This window comes from Urocitellus parryii, chromosome 6 (genome assembly GCF_045843805.1).
Source record: "Urocitellus parryii isolate mUroPar1 chromosome 6, mUroPar1.hap1, whole genome shotgun sequence".
Classification (NCBI taxonomy): Eukaryota; Metazoa; Chordata; class Mammalia; order Rodentia; family Sciuridae; genus Urocitellus; species Urocitellus parryii.
Genome location: NC_135536.1, coordinates 13,509,939 through 13,526,436, shown reverse-complemented (window position 1 = coordinate 13,526,436; position 16,498 = coordinate 13,509,939). Strand labels below are relative to the sequence as shown.

Below are 16,498 nucleotides of genomic sequence, written 5' to 3'. Positions count from 1 at the left end.
AAACAAAGGTTAGACAATTGCCAACAACATCTGAGAAAGAAAACAGGCCTGCAATTGATCTGTTACAAAGGTTCCCACCCGGGTGAGGGGTCTGCAGTGACACCTACCTAAACACTGTCCTGTCTGGCGATCCAGGTCAAAGCCGTTGGTGCACTGCTGCTGCTGCAGGAAAGAAGAAACAGACAAAGTCATTTCATTCCTTTTTTCTTTAGTTATTGATGAACTTTTATTTATTTATTTGTTTGTTTATCTGCGGTGCTGAGAATCGAACCCAGGGCCTCACACATGCTAGGCAAGTGCTCTACCACCGAGCCACAACCCCAGCCCCTCACTTTTTTTTTTTTTTAACTATGAAAAAGATGCATTGCAGAGTGTTTGGGAAATGGATCTAAGAAGAAAGACATTCACGACACCAACACCTGCATCATAACCACTTATAATCATTTTATATTTTAACATTGCTTTTTTTTTTTTTTTTGGACCAGAGATTGAACTTGGGAGCACTTGGCCACAAGCTCTACCCCCAGTTCTTTTTATATTTTATTCTGAGACAGGGTCTCACTAAGCTGCTGAGGCTGGCCTTGATTTAGCTAACCTGCCTCAGCCTCCAGAGTCGCTGGGATTACAGGTGTGACCACCCTATACTTAGCTTTATTTTTAAACTCCCTGCACCATCTCTTCATAACCCCCACTTTTAGCAGATAGTCCCTGGGCTTTTCGATGCTCTAGCTATGAAGAGCAATAAAGCTCACATCTGATATGTGTGAGACAGCATGCCCTGCCTTCACCCCCTTCCTGGACAGGACTCAAATTGTTTTTTAAGGGCAACAACTCTTTTTTTAGGTGCTGTTTAACCTCTACGTCCCAGAGTCCAATATAAATTCTTTGTCACCTGTGAAATCCTCTTCCTAATTCTCAGTCCTGGACAGATAGATAATAAAAGCGACATGGCAAATGTGATCCATTTTCTAAGAAAAGTAGGGTAGGGAGAATTCCTCCATTTCAGTCTCAGCAAAGGAATTATACACATCAATGCTACTAGAAAGAAATACAGCTCTACAATCCCCGAGGGTCGTGGGTTTGATATACAACTTGAGCTACAACTTTATGCACTTGGAAAACAAACAAACAAAAAAGGATTGGGGCAGAGAGTCAGAGGGTCCTGCAGGAAACCCCCAAAGCCTGATATTTTATAGGGATAAAACCAAGGGGGCAAGAGTTTGACTGTGGGAGCTCCCACCCCAGGCCTGCCCTCCAGTTTCAGGGGTCGGGCTTCCCTGAGCTGTAGTTGACTTGTGGGTGATGGGTTTGGCCTACGCTCCTGGAGAGTTAGGTGTCCCAAGGCCTCAGATCAAAGGAAGTAGAACAGAAGAGCCAGGAGGCTGTGCTAGGGAGCTCGGGAGCCGGGGTTCCAGCCTGCTCTCAGCTCAGCGCTGAGGGGCTCAACCCTGCTGTTCTACGCAGCTTCAAATCCTCACTCTAGACCCAACTCGCTGCACAAATTTTCTGTGCCCCACTTTCCGCATCTGGAAAATGAGAATGATCCTACTTACTTCCAAGCGTTCGTAAAGAGTAAATATTTTAATGTATGAAAAGTTCCTAAGCCATAGTAAATAGAGTCCTGTGATTACTGTCCTCTCTGGGCCTACGTGTCTCCATCTATGCCCCACGAGGCTGCATTAGAAGACTCCAAGGTCCCTTCGAGATTTAAAATTCTTTGTACTTTTCCCCAAGACCCTCCTCATCCCCAGTGAACCCAATTCAAATTCTTCTTTTTTGTTGGTGCAAAAAAAACTTCTCTTTTTGTTTGTGGTGCATTTGAGGCAAGCACTTTACCACTGAGCTACACACCTAGCCCTGCTTCAAATATGAATATGAAAGGGAAAAATATTGTCCTCCCTGCCCGCAGCCCCTCTGCACTGCTTCCAGATGGGGGCTTCTCTCGTTTTTTTCCTGAGCCAGAGACACAAGGGCAACTCTGAGTTTTTAAAAGGGATCTGCTCACATTGCTCAAGGGCTGACACACCTGGGTCTTTCCCTCCCATGACTTCTCCCGGCCCCTCACCCTGACCTACACTCACCTGCCCGCTCCTCATTCCTCCCAGGGAATGAGGGGTCCAGCAAAAGGGTGCTCTCCCAGGTTTGGGGCTGAATCACCTAACACTGCACGTGGGGATAACACTGTGCTTAACCTCCACTCCTCCTCTAGCCTCCCCCAGGAGGATGCAAAAATGGAGGCACATGCGGATCCTCAGGCTGCAGGTGGGACCCCCAGGGCACAATCCTCCTGAAGCACTAGGGCCCATTGTAGGTTTTGGCATGGAAGATAAGGAGGCTCTCTGAGGGTTATAATTGAGACGATCCAATTCTTAGACTGGGAGTCAGGATTCTGAGCTCTAATCCCAGCCCTGCCTCTTAGAAACTGATTCCTGGGGCCAATGGCAGCTTCTCTGGGTCCCAGCTACAATCTCAATACAGTGAAGAGCTCCAATTAGGTCAGTGAAAACTCTCTCCCACCACCTTCGTCCAGGATTCTAAAATGCATGACTGGACTCCCTCATCCTAGATTTTTTTAATACATATCTGGATAACTTTAAAAAAAAAAATCTTACCTGTGCATTCCCAGGACATGGAAGACAGAGAGCCAGGAGGATGGTAACAGTGAGTATCCTATGGAAGGAGAGAAACTGCATGTAAATCCCAAGATATAAATGGGTCCGAAGGGACTGTGGGTCTCCCACTCCCCTGATGTTATGATGGTGACTTCTCCAAGTGCTCATATGGGGGAGAAGGGACACACTCTGGAGAGGCCAAGGAGGCTTCCAGATACCCTAACCACCCCAAATAGAAGTTGGCCTCCTCCACTTGCTTCGTGTATCAGGATAATAAGTTGGTCACACTGTTATTGCGTGTGAGGTGCTGGAGATGGAACCCAGGGTCTTGTATATGCTAGGCAAGCGCTTTCCTACTGTCCCTAGATCACACTTTCTTAATAGAGTTTTGCTGATGCCCACAGACCACAACGGAAGGAGAGCAAAGTGAGAACGCGAGGCACTTTGAGTTCCACTAAAGAAAGGGGTCACAGAAGTCACCTAATCACAGCTTTGAGCCTTTGGTCCACACACATAAGAATCCCCCTGGTCAACAGATGGCTTGATGACCCAGTCCCCCAGTGCCAGCCCCACAGTGTGAGCTGCAGGAATTGCCACACCAGCAGGCCCCCGCGGAAGAAGGACTGGAGGACAAAGGGGAAGAGCTCAGAAACCACGGGTCAGGTCAATGCTGTCGCCCACAAGCCACAAAAACTTCAGTGCCTACCTGCAATCTGACCCTTCATCACTCCCAAGCTTTGCTTTTTTCTTTCCTTCTTTCTTTCTTTTTTTTTTCTTTTTACAGTGCTGGGGCTTGAACCCAGGGCCTTGCACGGGCTACTGAGCTACATCTCTAGTCCACAAGCTTTTTTCTGATAAAACTGCGATCACCAATGTGGTTTAAAAGTCTGAGCTGGGTGCAGTGGCACATGCCTGTAATCCCAGGTATTCAGGAGGCTGAAGCAGGAGAACCACAAGTTCAAAGGCAACCTCAGCAATTTAGCGAGGCCCTAAGAAACTTAGCAAGTCCCTTCTCAAATTAAAAAATAAAAAGGGTTGGGAATGTTACTCAATGGTTAAATATCCCTGAGTTCAATCCCTAGTACAAACAAACAAACAAACAAAAACCCCCCAAAACTTGTCTGTATCATTTCACATCTATTAAGATGATTATTAGGAAAAAAAAAACAACTAAAAATAACAAGTGAGAGCAAGAATATAGGGAAAGTGAAACCCTGTGCAGTGTTGGAGAAATGGTGCAGCCACTGTGGAAAAGAGTGTGATAGTTCTACCCCAAATTAAACAAAAACTACCACATTATGCAGCAACTCTACTCCTGGGTACACACGCAAAAGAACTAAAAGCAAGGATTCAACAGACACTTGCACACCGATGCTCACAGCAGCATTACTCATAATAGCCAAAAAGTGGGCACAATTCAAATGTCCATGGCAGATGAATGGCTAAGCAAAATGTAGATAGGTATATGTATGTGTACATACATGTGTACACATGTGAACATTCATGCACACACAAGGGAATATTATTCAGACTTAAAAGGGAAGGAAATTCTGAAACACAATACAACATAGGCAAACCTTGAGGGCATTAAGCAAAATATGCCACTCATTAAGAAAAAAAGACAAATACTATACAATTCCACTTACATGAGGTACCTAGAGTTGCCAAATGCATAGAGAAAAGTAGGATGGATGGTAGTTGCCAGGGGCCAGGAGAAGTGGAAAGAGGAAATTATTGCTAATGGGTAGAGTCTCAGCCTGCAAAATGAAAAGAGTTCTGGAGTCTGGCTGCACGGTATAGTGAATGCTCAGAACACTACTGAACAGGCTACTTCAAATGGTTACATGGAATACAGAATCCATGCAAATGCACAGCTTTATTAAGGACTATCATTATTCTGTTCGAATAGCGATTTGTCTGAGCAACTACTGCCTGCAGCAAGCACACTAGGCAGAGGAGCTACAAAACTGTGACCTGGTTGCTCCCCAGGTGAGCTGGATGGGGATCTACAGGAATCCACTGGTAAGAGCACTGATAGAAATATGCACTGGGTGCCATGAAGCCAGGCTGGGAGAGGGGCGGGAAGGTCAGGGAAGACTTCCTTAAGGGACTGATCTCGAAGCCATCTTCTAGGACAGTGGACCTGGGACCTGGCTGGATTTGGTGATCTGTTACTGCCCAAGTGCATCACCACTATGTAATCCCTCCCTTAACAGAACGAGTGCTGGATAGATTACAAAGCTCACCCACATCCTCGACATATGGTTCATGTGAAGCAGCAACTCTGGGTGCTCAGACGGCCAGAGTTAAGGTGACATCCAAAAGAACAGAGTCCCAATATGGTACTAAATGCAAGCCCACTTCCTTCATCTTGTCCCCAATCCAAAGAATAAAGATCCTGAGCAGCCACAAATTTTTATTTCACCTAAGAGCCTGTGTCAGCCAGGTTCTAGAACACTGGAGACAGTTCTGACCTTATAAAGTACAGAGCCAAATCCTAGGGCTTTTTGATATTTGCAATGGCCAGATTTATATCTGGAAGGAATGAAAGAACAATAACAAATTTATTTTCCAGTCTGTATATTATGAATTTCAATGTTTTCCTGTTTCTTCACATGAAGTTTCCTTTCGGGTGGTTATAAAATCCTGTCTCGTTTATGTTGGAGACAGAACAGGCTGACTGCATGCAGTGAACTTCAAGAGCTAGTGGAAAAGGCGTGCTAACCCCGCCTCTCCCCTACTCCTGCTCTCCATTCCCTTTGGCTGGAGGCAGCACCAGGAAGGTCCAACACCAAAGAGCCACAGCTGGGTCCTGGGGGCCAAATAAGCTCCAGGCTAATGAAGAGGGTTTCCAAAATGAAACAGTACCCAAGCACTGCTGCTCCCACAGCGTCACAAATAGCTGCACCTTGTCATGAAAAAACCCTAGAAAACGCCAAAAAAAAAAAAAAAAATGAACTAACCACAGTTAATGCTGGAAAGAGAAAAGGAATAAATGCCCAAACTGGTCCCAGGAACTTTCAAAAATCAGGTGGGTCCACCCATTTTGTGCCCCATCCTAAAATATGAGGAAAGCTGTGAGACCAAGGGAATGTCAGGACTGCCTGTCATTGAACTGCTGGTCCCAAGCCAGGATGACATTATCACAGCTTCGTTTTCAGCATGCAAACACACACACTAACACACACACATACAAGGTTAATTTATGCAAAACAGCTATGTTTTCAAGAGTTGGCCAGAGAAACACTGTGCAGATGTCATGTAGATAAAGTTCTGCAAGACTTAAGGATTACTTGACTGGAATTGCAATTTCCGCAAAGAATAACAAAACATTTGCTTACATGTATCTCTGTCTGCTGTCCCCACTTTTCATTGGTTCAAAACTTCTGGGTCCCATGCCCTTTGTGGATCCCACACAGACATAGAGCAAATTCAGCCCGCGATGTTCAGCCAGTCGATTTTGCTTGTCCAACAGCCGAGGCAGCAAAGCAATGGCTAGGGAACTAGGAATCGCTCTCCCAAGTTTAAAAGATATATAGGATATTAAAAAAAAAAAAAAACTGCGCACCAATTTGCTGCCCTTACAGAAAAGAACGAAGAAATTAAGCACTGAGCTTTCTGCAGAGCTCTCTCTCTGAGGCTGACTTCTGAAACTGTGAGAAAGTCCCCACTCCCAAACGAAGGCTTCAAGATGGAAATTACAGAGGCGCAGCTTTTTATAATTAACAATATCATTGCATCACTGGCTAATGCCTTTTCCAATACCCTGACACAGCCTGAATCTCCGCCACAGCCATTTTCCACCCATCAGGTTTTTAGTAAGGTTTCCAGACCCTGGAGAAAGAAAGCCCGGCGCCGAGAACCTTACCTTTTAAATCCTGGCATGTCCAAGATGCGCGGGGAGAAGAGGCAAAGCGGGAGAGAAAGCTCCCAGGCGGGACCCTCGGAGGAGTTCTGCGCGGCGGCTGCGCTGGGCCGGAGGGGCTCGCGGGGATTTTATTCCAGAGGGGCCCAGCGAGTGATGGAGAGGGCAGGGGGACAGCCTGGGTGCTGCGAGCCACTGGAGAGCCCTCGGAGCAGGCACCTGGTTTCGCTTAGCCCTCTTCAGTAATTCAGCATTAAACCAATTGGAGGAGGAATGTTAAAAATGAACACTTCATTTTCTAAGTATGTTAAACAATGCAAATGGGGCCTCAGTCTGGACACAGCTGGTTCAGATTACAGCGCTCACCAACTGGCTAGACTCCTCACAACAATCTTGGGGCGTCTGCCAGGGCCAAGTGCTCGGCGCTGGGAGGAGAGCCCGGTCCCGGCCGCACTCGGCTGCCTGCGAGCACCTCGGCTGGAGGCGATGGGCGGGCAAGTGCAGGGGCGTGGGCCGGGGAGGCCTCGGCTTCCCACCCGGGGCGGGGCGCGCGCGGGAGGGGGTGGCGCGCCCGGCTGGGCTGCGTGGCACCAGGACCCTCGGGGACGCGATCGCGCTGGGACAAGAGTGACTTGCGCTCACGACACTGGCAGTTGCAGGGACGAGAAACGTAGAATTGATGGGGAAACCAGAATCTAGGAAGCCAAGGTTTGGGGCGAAGGGTGGGAGGGGGTGGGGAAGAGGAGGAGGCTGGAATCCCGCGGATGCTCACTTCAGGCTCCGACGGTAACCAGGACACCGTTTTATCCAGGTCCTCGTCCCTGGATTCTTTCTGGCATTTTCTGGCTTTAATTAAAGTGTCCCTTGGCTTGAAAGTGACTTTGACAAGTGGAAAGGTGTTTTGCAAAAGAGGAGTGCGGGAAAGCGGGATGATGAACAACACCCAAGTCCTGTAGTGGAGGTGTCAAACTATTTTTTTCTTCCTTTTTTTTTTTCGAAATTTGGGACCTTTTCATTAAATGAAATTGAACCAAGAACACTCTAGGAAAGACACAAGTGGACTGGTGGTGGTCCAAGTCCTTTTTACTCCTCTCCACTTTCTCCTGGACTCCTCAAAACCCTAACTACAATTCAGCAAGCACACAGCTCCTCTCCATCTACCCCAACTCTGCGCCGCAGGAATCTCCTCTACTTCATTAGAAGTGGGGATCATGGAGGTTTGGTAACTTCCTCGCGGTCACACAGATATTCCTTAATACCACTGGGCCTTCCAAGTCTGCGTATTTAGTTTAGCCCTCTCAAAGGACATTGTATGTGGGAATTAAATGGAATTCTACTGAACAAGAACAGCAGAATATTGATAGTTGTGGAAGTTGAGTGTCTATTTACTCTGTTTTGAAATTTCTAATATTACTTAAGATTTATTGTTCATCTCTCCCACTGTTTATAACAGCAAAAGGTAATAAACCTCTCGGGCTCATTAGTAAGACACCAATAGAGTTAATATAAGGAATTTCCAAAAATGGATAATAAATATAAAGTGCAATCATTTTTTTAAAAAAGCTAGACACATAAGACTACATACTGTCGGATTCCATTAATGTAAGATGTGAAGTCAGGTTGTGGGGGAGGGGGGACGACGACAAAAGGAGCCTTCCTAATGTTCTAATTATCAGTGTGGGTGCTGCTTATAGAGGGTGTGTAGACTTGGAATTTGTGAAGTCCTATGTGTGTTGACTTATTTATATTTAAAAAAAGACGGAAGAGCCTTCTTATGTGCTAATATTAAAGAATTTCCAATATCTTTTGTGGGTCAAAACTGCAGAATATTAGTAACTCCACATAGATCAATCTAATACATTAATGTAAAAGTACAAGTCTACCATATATGCAAAAAGTAAATAAAACCATGATATACGGGAAAAGGGAGTTATAGAACTGTATGTAAAGCATGCCACCATTTTCAAAATAAAAATTTATATATATGTAAGTTCTTGCTTATAGGTATACAGAAAAGATATCTCCAGATATCACCTGAAAGGTGCATGAGAAACTGTTGCATGGTTTCTCTCAGTCATCTCAAGGTACTATAATTATTACCCGGACTAGGTGTCTAAACCACAATCGTATTTCTCACAGTTGTGGAAGCTGAAGTCCAAGATCAGCGTACCAGCATGGTCTGGCTCTGGTGAGGGCCTTCTTCCAGGTTGCAGATGGCCTTCTCTGTGCCTTCACATAGTAAAAAGAGGGAAACTGGAGGGAGGAGGGGTCTTTGATCCCACTCATGAGAGCTGCACCTTCATAATGTAAGTACCTTCCAAAGGCCCCACCTGCTGATACCATCATATTGGGAGTTAGGATTTCAACAGGTTCATTCTGGAGGAATATAAACATTCAATCTACAGCAGTGTCCTAGGAAGGAAATTGGGTAGAGAGCGGGAGAAGAGATGTGAGAGGCAAATTATCTTCATTGATCATCTTTTGGTATAATTTGAATTTTGTACATGTACATACATTTCCTAGTCAAAATATGAGATTAACTTATTTTACACAGATATTGTGTTTATGTAGAACTATTTGTGGAAGCAGGGAATTTTAAATCACTTGGTACCCCACAGACACTACCAACTTTCCTGTAGGTTTGGGAAATGGAGGAAATCCATATACCTGTTTTCTACATGTGCAAATGGAAGACCCTCAAATCAAAAATGTCTAGGGACCTTTCTTGGACCAGAGATGATTTCCATGTTAAAATTGTAGGGCTAGAATAAATGCATAAATGTAACAGGGGTATATCCATGTACCAATGAAACCCAATTTCCTCACCATAACAGGGCAGGGAGACGACCAAGTGATTTTTTTTTTTCCAAAAAGGTTTGATATGGGAAGCTGGGTTGGGGCCTTGTAAAATTAGGCATTTAATTATATACTTTATTAATATTAAGTAGAGAGAGAATGAGGGCTGTCATAAAAGACGTTGACCTGAGTCTTGCATTTATCACTTACCAGTTGGGCACTTTGGACAGGTCAGTTCACCCCTCCACTTTGTGGTTTCCTCATTTGCAAGATGGAGATAATGTCTCTAACTCGAAGGATGGTTGTGGGAAAGAAATAAAAGTTAGTTATCCTCATAATGGTTACTGTGTCCAAACTTCCACCCCTACACAACCTCCTCCAAAATATCTTTGCTAAATAGTAACTTAGCCATTTCTAAAGCCAAAAAAAAATAATAATAATCAGTCTCACTATTGAACAGCTCAAATTGTTAGTGCTGTCATGAGTTGAACACAAGTTGGGTTCCCTGGTTTCCTTCCATCGGTCCTAATTCTCCCTTCTGCAGCCATAGGCCAAGCTCTCTTCTGCCTAACAAGCTTCCCATTCATGAACGCAGTTCATGCAATTACAAGAATCCCCCCTTATCCATTAAAAGTTGGCTGCAGTCAACCATAGTACAAAAATATTAAGTGGAAAATTCAAAAAATGATTCAGAAGTTTTAAATTGCATGCTGTTCTGAATAGTATGATGAAATCCTGCCCTGTCCCACTCCATCTGCTCAATTTGTGAAACATCCCTTTGTCCTGCTGGGTGACTCAGTTTTTCACCACTTGACAAAATACCTGAGAAAATGACCTAAAGGAAGAATGGTTGTTTTGGCACAGGGTTTCAGTTCACGTTCAGTTAACTCCATTGTTTCTGAGCCTGGTGAGACAGAATACCAAAGCAGAGGGAATGGGGACGCAGAGCTCTTACCTCCTGGTAGACGGAAAGGAGAGAGAGAGAAATTCAAGGGACAAGACACAGTCCCCAAGGACCCCCTCCTTTCAACTCCTACAGTCCCCCCCCCAATAGTCCATTCAGCTACGAATCCATCAATGGATTAAGTTATAGCCCTTGTGATCTGATCAGTTCCCAAAAGCCCCACCTCTGAACATTGCTTTATTGGGATCCCTACTTTGCAACCAAAAATTTTAAAAACACCTGGAAAAGGAAGTGGTGATCTCCAGGAGCCAGCAAGGGTCATTCAGCAGGTCCTGCCAAAGGACTCTCTCTCTTTTTCTTTTCAAAAAGAGCCTTCAACACATGACCCTTCAGAGAATGTTCCAGATCCAAACCATAACACCAGCACACCTAGCCACGTGTATACACCACCTGCCCCTTGGTCACAGAGCCACCTTGGTTGTCAGAGTCACTGTCATAGTATTACGAGTCCTTGTGGGAAAGTAGCTTTATTTTACTTCAAATGGCTCCAAAGCACAAGAATAGTGACAATGTCAATTTTATTATGGTATATTGTTATAAACGTTCTATTTATTATTTATTGTTGTTGATCTCTTAATGTGTCTAACGCATAGATTAAACCCTATCATAGGTAGGTATAGGAAAGAGCATTGTATCTACAGGGTTCGGTACTGCCTGTGGATCCAGGCATCCGTGGGGTCTTAGGACGTATCCCCTATGGATAAGTGAGGGCTACTGTATTCTATTCTCCAGGTCCTGCAGTGTCCTATGACCCCTTTGGCAGGTGCATCGGCCTCATGGTTCCCAGGGAGCCATGTGGAGTACACAGGCTACTAGCACCACCTCCTCCATCCTGTTGGGCTGTTAATTCTTTTTAGCCAAGAACAGAGTTTTACATGTATCCTTACTGGAGTTTTATCCATTGTTCAAGCCCTCTTTCATCATAAGTTCTATCATCTAATGTTTCACGTGTCACTTCCAGCTTTGACCACCACAGATCTGCCAAATGTGACTTGGGCTGAGTTATGCACAACACTGTTTCCAAGACAGGTGCAGGAGTGGAGCGGTTCATCCAGGTTGGCACTGAGCTCTTCTCTTTCCTTAACGGTTTGGGCCACTGCTGATTGTCCAGGTTTGGGTGCCACCAACCTCTCTCACAAAACAGGCAGTCCCTCTGCTAGATTGTTACAAGGGCTGCCATGAGTTGAACCGTGTGACCTGCCCAAACGGGTCCTAATCCTCCTCTGTGCAGCCACAGGCCCCACCCTCTTTTACCTAACAAGCTCCCTGTCCCTGAATGGTTCCCCTTGTGCAAAAGAACTTTGTGACAGACTTTGTCCCATGTCCTGCAAGCATCAAAACACATGCTACCCATCACATCTCGTGATCTAGTAGGCCTCTTTTTGAAAAGAAAAGGAGGGGGGTCCTTTGGCAGGACCTGCTGAATGAACTTTGCTGGCTCCTGGAGATCACTTCCTTTTCTGTGGGTTTTTTTTTTTGGCGGGGGGGCGGGGGGGGGCGGGGGGTTGCAAATAGGGATCCCAATATCTGCCCTGCCTCCCTCCAACAGAATCAAATGGATAAATGGATGTCACAAAATGTAAATAGTTGCATAAATGTAACAGGGGTATCATCCACGTACCAATGAAGCCCAATTTCCTCACCATGCCAGGGCAGGGTGATTTTTTTTTTTTTTCAAAAAGGTTTGACATGGGAAGCTGGGTTGGGGCCTCGTAAAATTAGGCATTTAGTTATATACTTTATTAAGTCGTTAATTTTTTTCACCGTCCAAAAAGAATTACATCACAATGTTTTTCTAGGAGCAAATTTGAAACCGGGAAAAGGATGTTATTAAATGTCTATTATGGGGCTAGACTCCAGATTCCCACAATAGCTCTGTGAAATAGGAAATCCTCCCCTCTGCCCATCAAGAAGCAGGCCCGAGAGTTTAGGCTGCACAGGGAATAAATCGTCCAGAGTCCAGCCCCAACCAGGCCTACTTGGTTTTGGACTGTTATTCCTCCCAATTTATCTGGTTTTGCTTTCTTTGACTTAACTATTTACATGGTTCTTTCCCTCCCTTATCCCTAACTCCCCAGGAACATTCCAGAACTCCATGGGCCCTTCTGTCATTGCCTTCTCTTTTTCTTAAATAACTTTCAATTTTTTTATTATAATTATTCAAAAGTGGCCCTTAATCAGAAAATTAAAATGGCAGTCAACACCCAAGTTCTGTGGGGGCAGTGGCTCCGCTTCACACATGTCCCCCTCCCCCAGAGGCTCTGTCACTCCTTTCCCTGGTCAGACTTCTCAATGAAGTGTCAATGTCTCAGTGTCTCCGTGTCTCCGTCACCTCCTCACCTAGTCCCACTTCCACGGTCCAGCTAGCTCCTCATGATTTACCCAAACTGATGTCCCCAAAGAGTCCCAGTGACCTCCTCAGGGCCAAGCCCCTGCCCTCTTCTCCATCCCTGTGTGTTCCTGAGCCTCTGGAGCATTTGATGCTGACGTCAACTTGAAGTTGGCCTGGCAGCCCCTCCCCCTCTATAAATCGGACTGCATTTTCTTCAATCTCTTTTGTTTCTCCTCCTTCCTAAGCAAAGAGTTCCATGCAGCCTCTCAACTCTCCTGTCCTGAGAATAGTCGCTGGTCCCTTAGTTTCAGCTGTCACCGTGACATAGATAACTCCTCAATAAATCCCTCTCACCTTCCTTGACTTCCACCTTGCTCTGGAGACCCGAGTGTTTAACTCCTGGTAGAAAATGATCTCCAATTCACTTCCTCTCCACACTTGGACACCAAGCCAAGGTAATTAGTTCACTCCCTGTGAGCCAATAAAAAGGTCAGAATCCTTCCACTTCAATGCTGGTTTTTGTGTGAGGTTCTTAATAGTTGTCACATGTCCTGCAAGCATCAAATGCTGGTTTGGGTGTTTGAATTTTTTTTTTTTCAAACTAGAAATAGCTCAATTGTTATATTTGATTGGGATAAAGTGATCCGTGGTCTCACATTGTGGTTCGCAGTCTAGGTGGTCTGGGGCTAGTGGGGTCAGCACTGTCCCTTGAGGGTATTTGCAGTATTGACCTTCTCCACAGTGGTTCAAAATGCCTCAAACTGCCTCCCACCTTCAGGAAGTGGGACAGAAGAGTTTGATGGCCACACCCAGCAGCAAGGGATGCTGGGAGACCTATTTTGTGTTCTGAGAGGTCAAGTGCCTTCTTACCTCAAAATCTGGTGTTCCCTTACTGTGCAAACAGAGTTTGGACGTCAGAGGGCAAGCAGCAACCTCTGCCAGAAATTCTAGGGGGCACCCATTGTCTGTCTCTCTCTCTTCTTTGCCCCTAAGAATGTCTATAGAGCAGATATTACCTTTATTGTCATTTATGTTGCAATGTCTTCCTCGGTTTGTATTTTGCCTTTAATCTTGTTCGTGGCATTTTGGGAAATACATACACCTTACATTTTTTACTTATTTAGATGTCTTAATCCCACCTTCATGGTTTCTACCCGTCATTAATTAAAGAGCACAAATGGCCTTCCACGTTCATGGTAAGCAGAAGTGACCTTTAAAGTAGACCCACAAAATCCCTTTTCCCCCAGGATATTTCCAATAAATGGTATGCAGGGAACATCTGATCTCCCCCAAAAGCCTAATTAGTTGGTGACAAGATAAACGGTAGGATAAAAAACTCATGGGCTATATCTCAGGAGGTGATCTTAGTCCCACAGAGAAGTCCCATGAATAAGCTGGATGATCTTCAACAAAATAGTTTCTTTTTTACCTTTAAATGTCAGCTCCTCTGGAATGTATGTTGGTATAGGACATATGGAGCGCATCTACTTAATTTTTCTCCATAGTTAATCATTTGAAATACTATCACTAATAAACAATGCCCATTTCTCTCTGAATTGAAAGGTAAATTTTATATGTGGATATACTTAGATCTCTTCCTCATTACTCTGTCAACCTGCCTGTGCCAGGTCCAGTTTTATTTACTTTTATTTTAAATTAATATGTTGACATCTGGTAGGGTACATACATATTCCCTGTTACTTACTCTTTTTAAAGAATATATTGACTTACTTGTCTACAGTTACTTATTCTTCAAAATGAAGTTTAGAATTATTTCACCAAGTTCCAAACTAACACTATTAGAAATTGGAATCTTATTAATTTTTTAGTCTTTTGGAGAAGATTATCATTTCATTCATGTTGAAGTCTCCATCCAGGAACGTGACATATCTCTACACTTATCTGAGCTTTTGAATGTCCCTCATAAAGCTTCATGAATTCTCATACATAGGCATCCATTCAAGTATTTCAAGTGCTAAGTACAGCTACCCATGAGCATATGGGCTTTTGAAGTCAGGTCAACTTGGGTTAGATTCTCCCTCATATTTACTACCTGTGAGACTGTAAGAAAATTCTCTAATCTCATTGAGCTTCAATTTTCAGCTGTTAAATGAAACAAAAATAGATCAAGCTATTCAAAAAGAGATAGTGCTTATATAGTACCTAGCAGGTGCCCATGCACACTAGTTCTTCAGTAAAGGCCAGGTTCTTTTCTCTCTTTTTAACCACAAGACATTGATTAGTCAGTAATTCTGGTGGAGCTGGGTGTGATGGCACATGCCTGTAATCCCAGTGACTGTGGAGGCTGAGGCAGGAGGATCACCAGTTTAAGGCCAGCAATTTAGTGAGACTCTGTCTCAAAGTTAAAAAAAAAATGATTACGGATGTAGTTCAGTGGTAATGGGCCCCTGGGTTTGATCCGCAGTACCAAAAAAAAAAAAAAAAAAAAAAAAGAAAGAAAGAAAGAAAGAAAAGAAAAAAGAAAGAAAGAAAAAAAATTGGTGCTAATGAGTATGCACACAGCCAAGAGGGCACACAAAGGGGTGCCTCACCAGTCTTGAAAATGTTAAAAAAAATAAAAAGATATTCCCTGGGGGAAAAGACTGGGTCCTGAAACCCACATGAAAACTATGTCCCAGAGAGACAGAGGATCATTCAATTAGAGGCAGAACCAGAATTAGAGCCTAGGTTTCTTAATTTTTGATCCAGGATTTTTACCCCCACCCTTACTTTTTATTTCTATTTATTTTTTTAATAGTTTTTATTTCTATTTATTTATTTGTTTGATGCTCGGGATATAACCTGAAGCCTCACGTGTGCTAAGCATGTATTCTACCACTGAGTAACACCCAGCCCTTTAATTGTACTTTAATATCACCAGTTTGCTTCAGGGCACCAAGATTTTCTGCACAAGCCTGCAATTTCCAGGGAATTCAGCAAATCACGAAAAGACCAGAGCTTTTCTTATGAATTGTTCTACTGACTGTGGTTTTGACATATAATTGTACGTAAAAACTCAACTCAAAGTGGATCAAGGACTTAAGCATTGGACCAGAGACCCTGTGGCTACTAGAAGAAAATGTAGGCCCAACTCTCCATCATGTCAGTTTAGGAACTGAATTCTTCAACAAGACTCCTAAAGTGCCAGAAGTAAAATCAAGAATTGATAAATGAGATGGTATCAAATTAAAAACCTTTGGGCTGGGGTTGTGGCTCAGTGGTAGAGCGCTTGCCTAGCATGTGTGAGGCACTGGGTTCAATTCTCAACACCACATATAAATAAGTAAAATAAAGGTCCATTGACAGCTAAAATATATTTTTAAAAATCTTTAAAAAACTAAAAAACTTCTTCTCAGCAAAGCAAATTATCAAGAACATGAACAGAATGGGAGAAAATCTTTGCCACCTGCACTTCAGATAGAGGATTAATCTCCAAGATATATAATGAACTTACCTCTCTCTCTCTCTCTCTCTCTCTCTCTCTCTCTCTCTCTCTCACACACACACACACACACACACACACACGCACACACACACACACAAATACAATCAATAAATGGGCAAAGGAACTGAATAGGCAGGCACTTCACAGGAGAAATATGAATGGTCAACAAATATATGAAAAAATGTTCAACATCTCTAGCAATTAAAGAAACGCAAATTAAAACCACACTGAGATTCCATCTCACTCTAGTCAGGATGACAATTATCAAGAATAAAAGTAACGATAAACGTTGGCAAGGATGAGGGGGGAAAAGGTACACTCAAACATTGCTGGTGGGACTGCAAATTGGTGCAACCACTCTGCAAAGTGGTATGGAGATTGCTTAGAAAACTTGGAATGGAACCACCATTTGACCCAGCTATCCCACTCCTGGGCATATGCCCAGAGGACTTAAAACTAGCATACTATAGTGATGCAGCCATAT

General features: G+C 43.9%; 1 protein-coding gene across 2 annotated transcripts in view; it reads right to left on the bottom strand.

The window, feature by feature from the left end:
* Fbln5 (fibulin 5) overlaps positions 1-6,899 on the bottom strand; it is a 73,008-nt gene extending 66,109 nt beyond the window's left edge. Inside the window, exons 1-3 of one of the 2 annotated variants that reach the window (XM_026394230.2) lie at positions 6,481-6,899; positions 2,613-2,670; positions 108-162 (exon numbers count right to left, since the gene is read on the bottom strand). In XM_026394230.2, coding sequence (XP_026250015.1) covers positions 108-162; positions 2,613-2,670; positions 6,481-6,497 — 130 coding nt within the window. In that variant the 5' untranslated portion in view covers positions 6,498-6,899. Of the gene's footprint in view, positions 1-107; positions 163-2,612; positions 2,671-5,953; positions 6,077-6,480 lie in introns of those variants that run through there. The other variant, XM_026394229.2, reaches the window with a different exon arrangement.
* Positions 6,900-16,498: the final 9,599 nt, after the last annotated feature.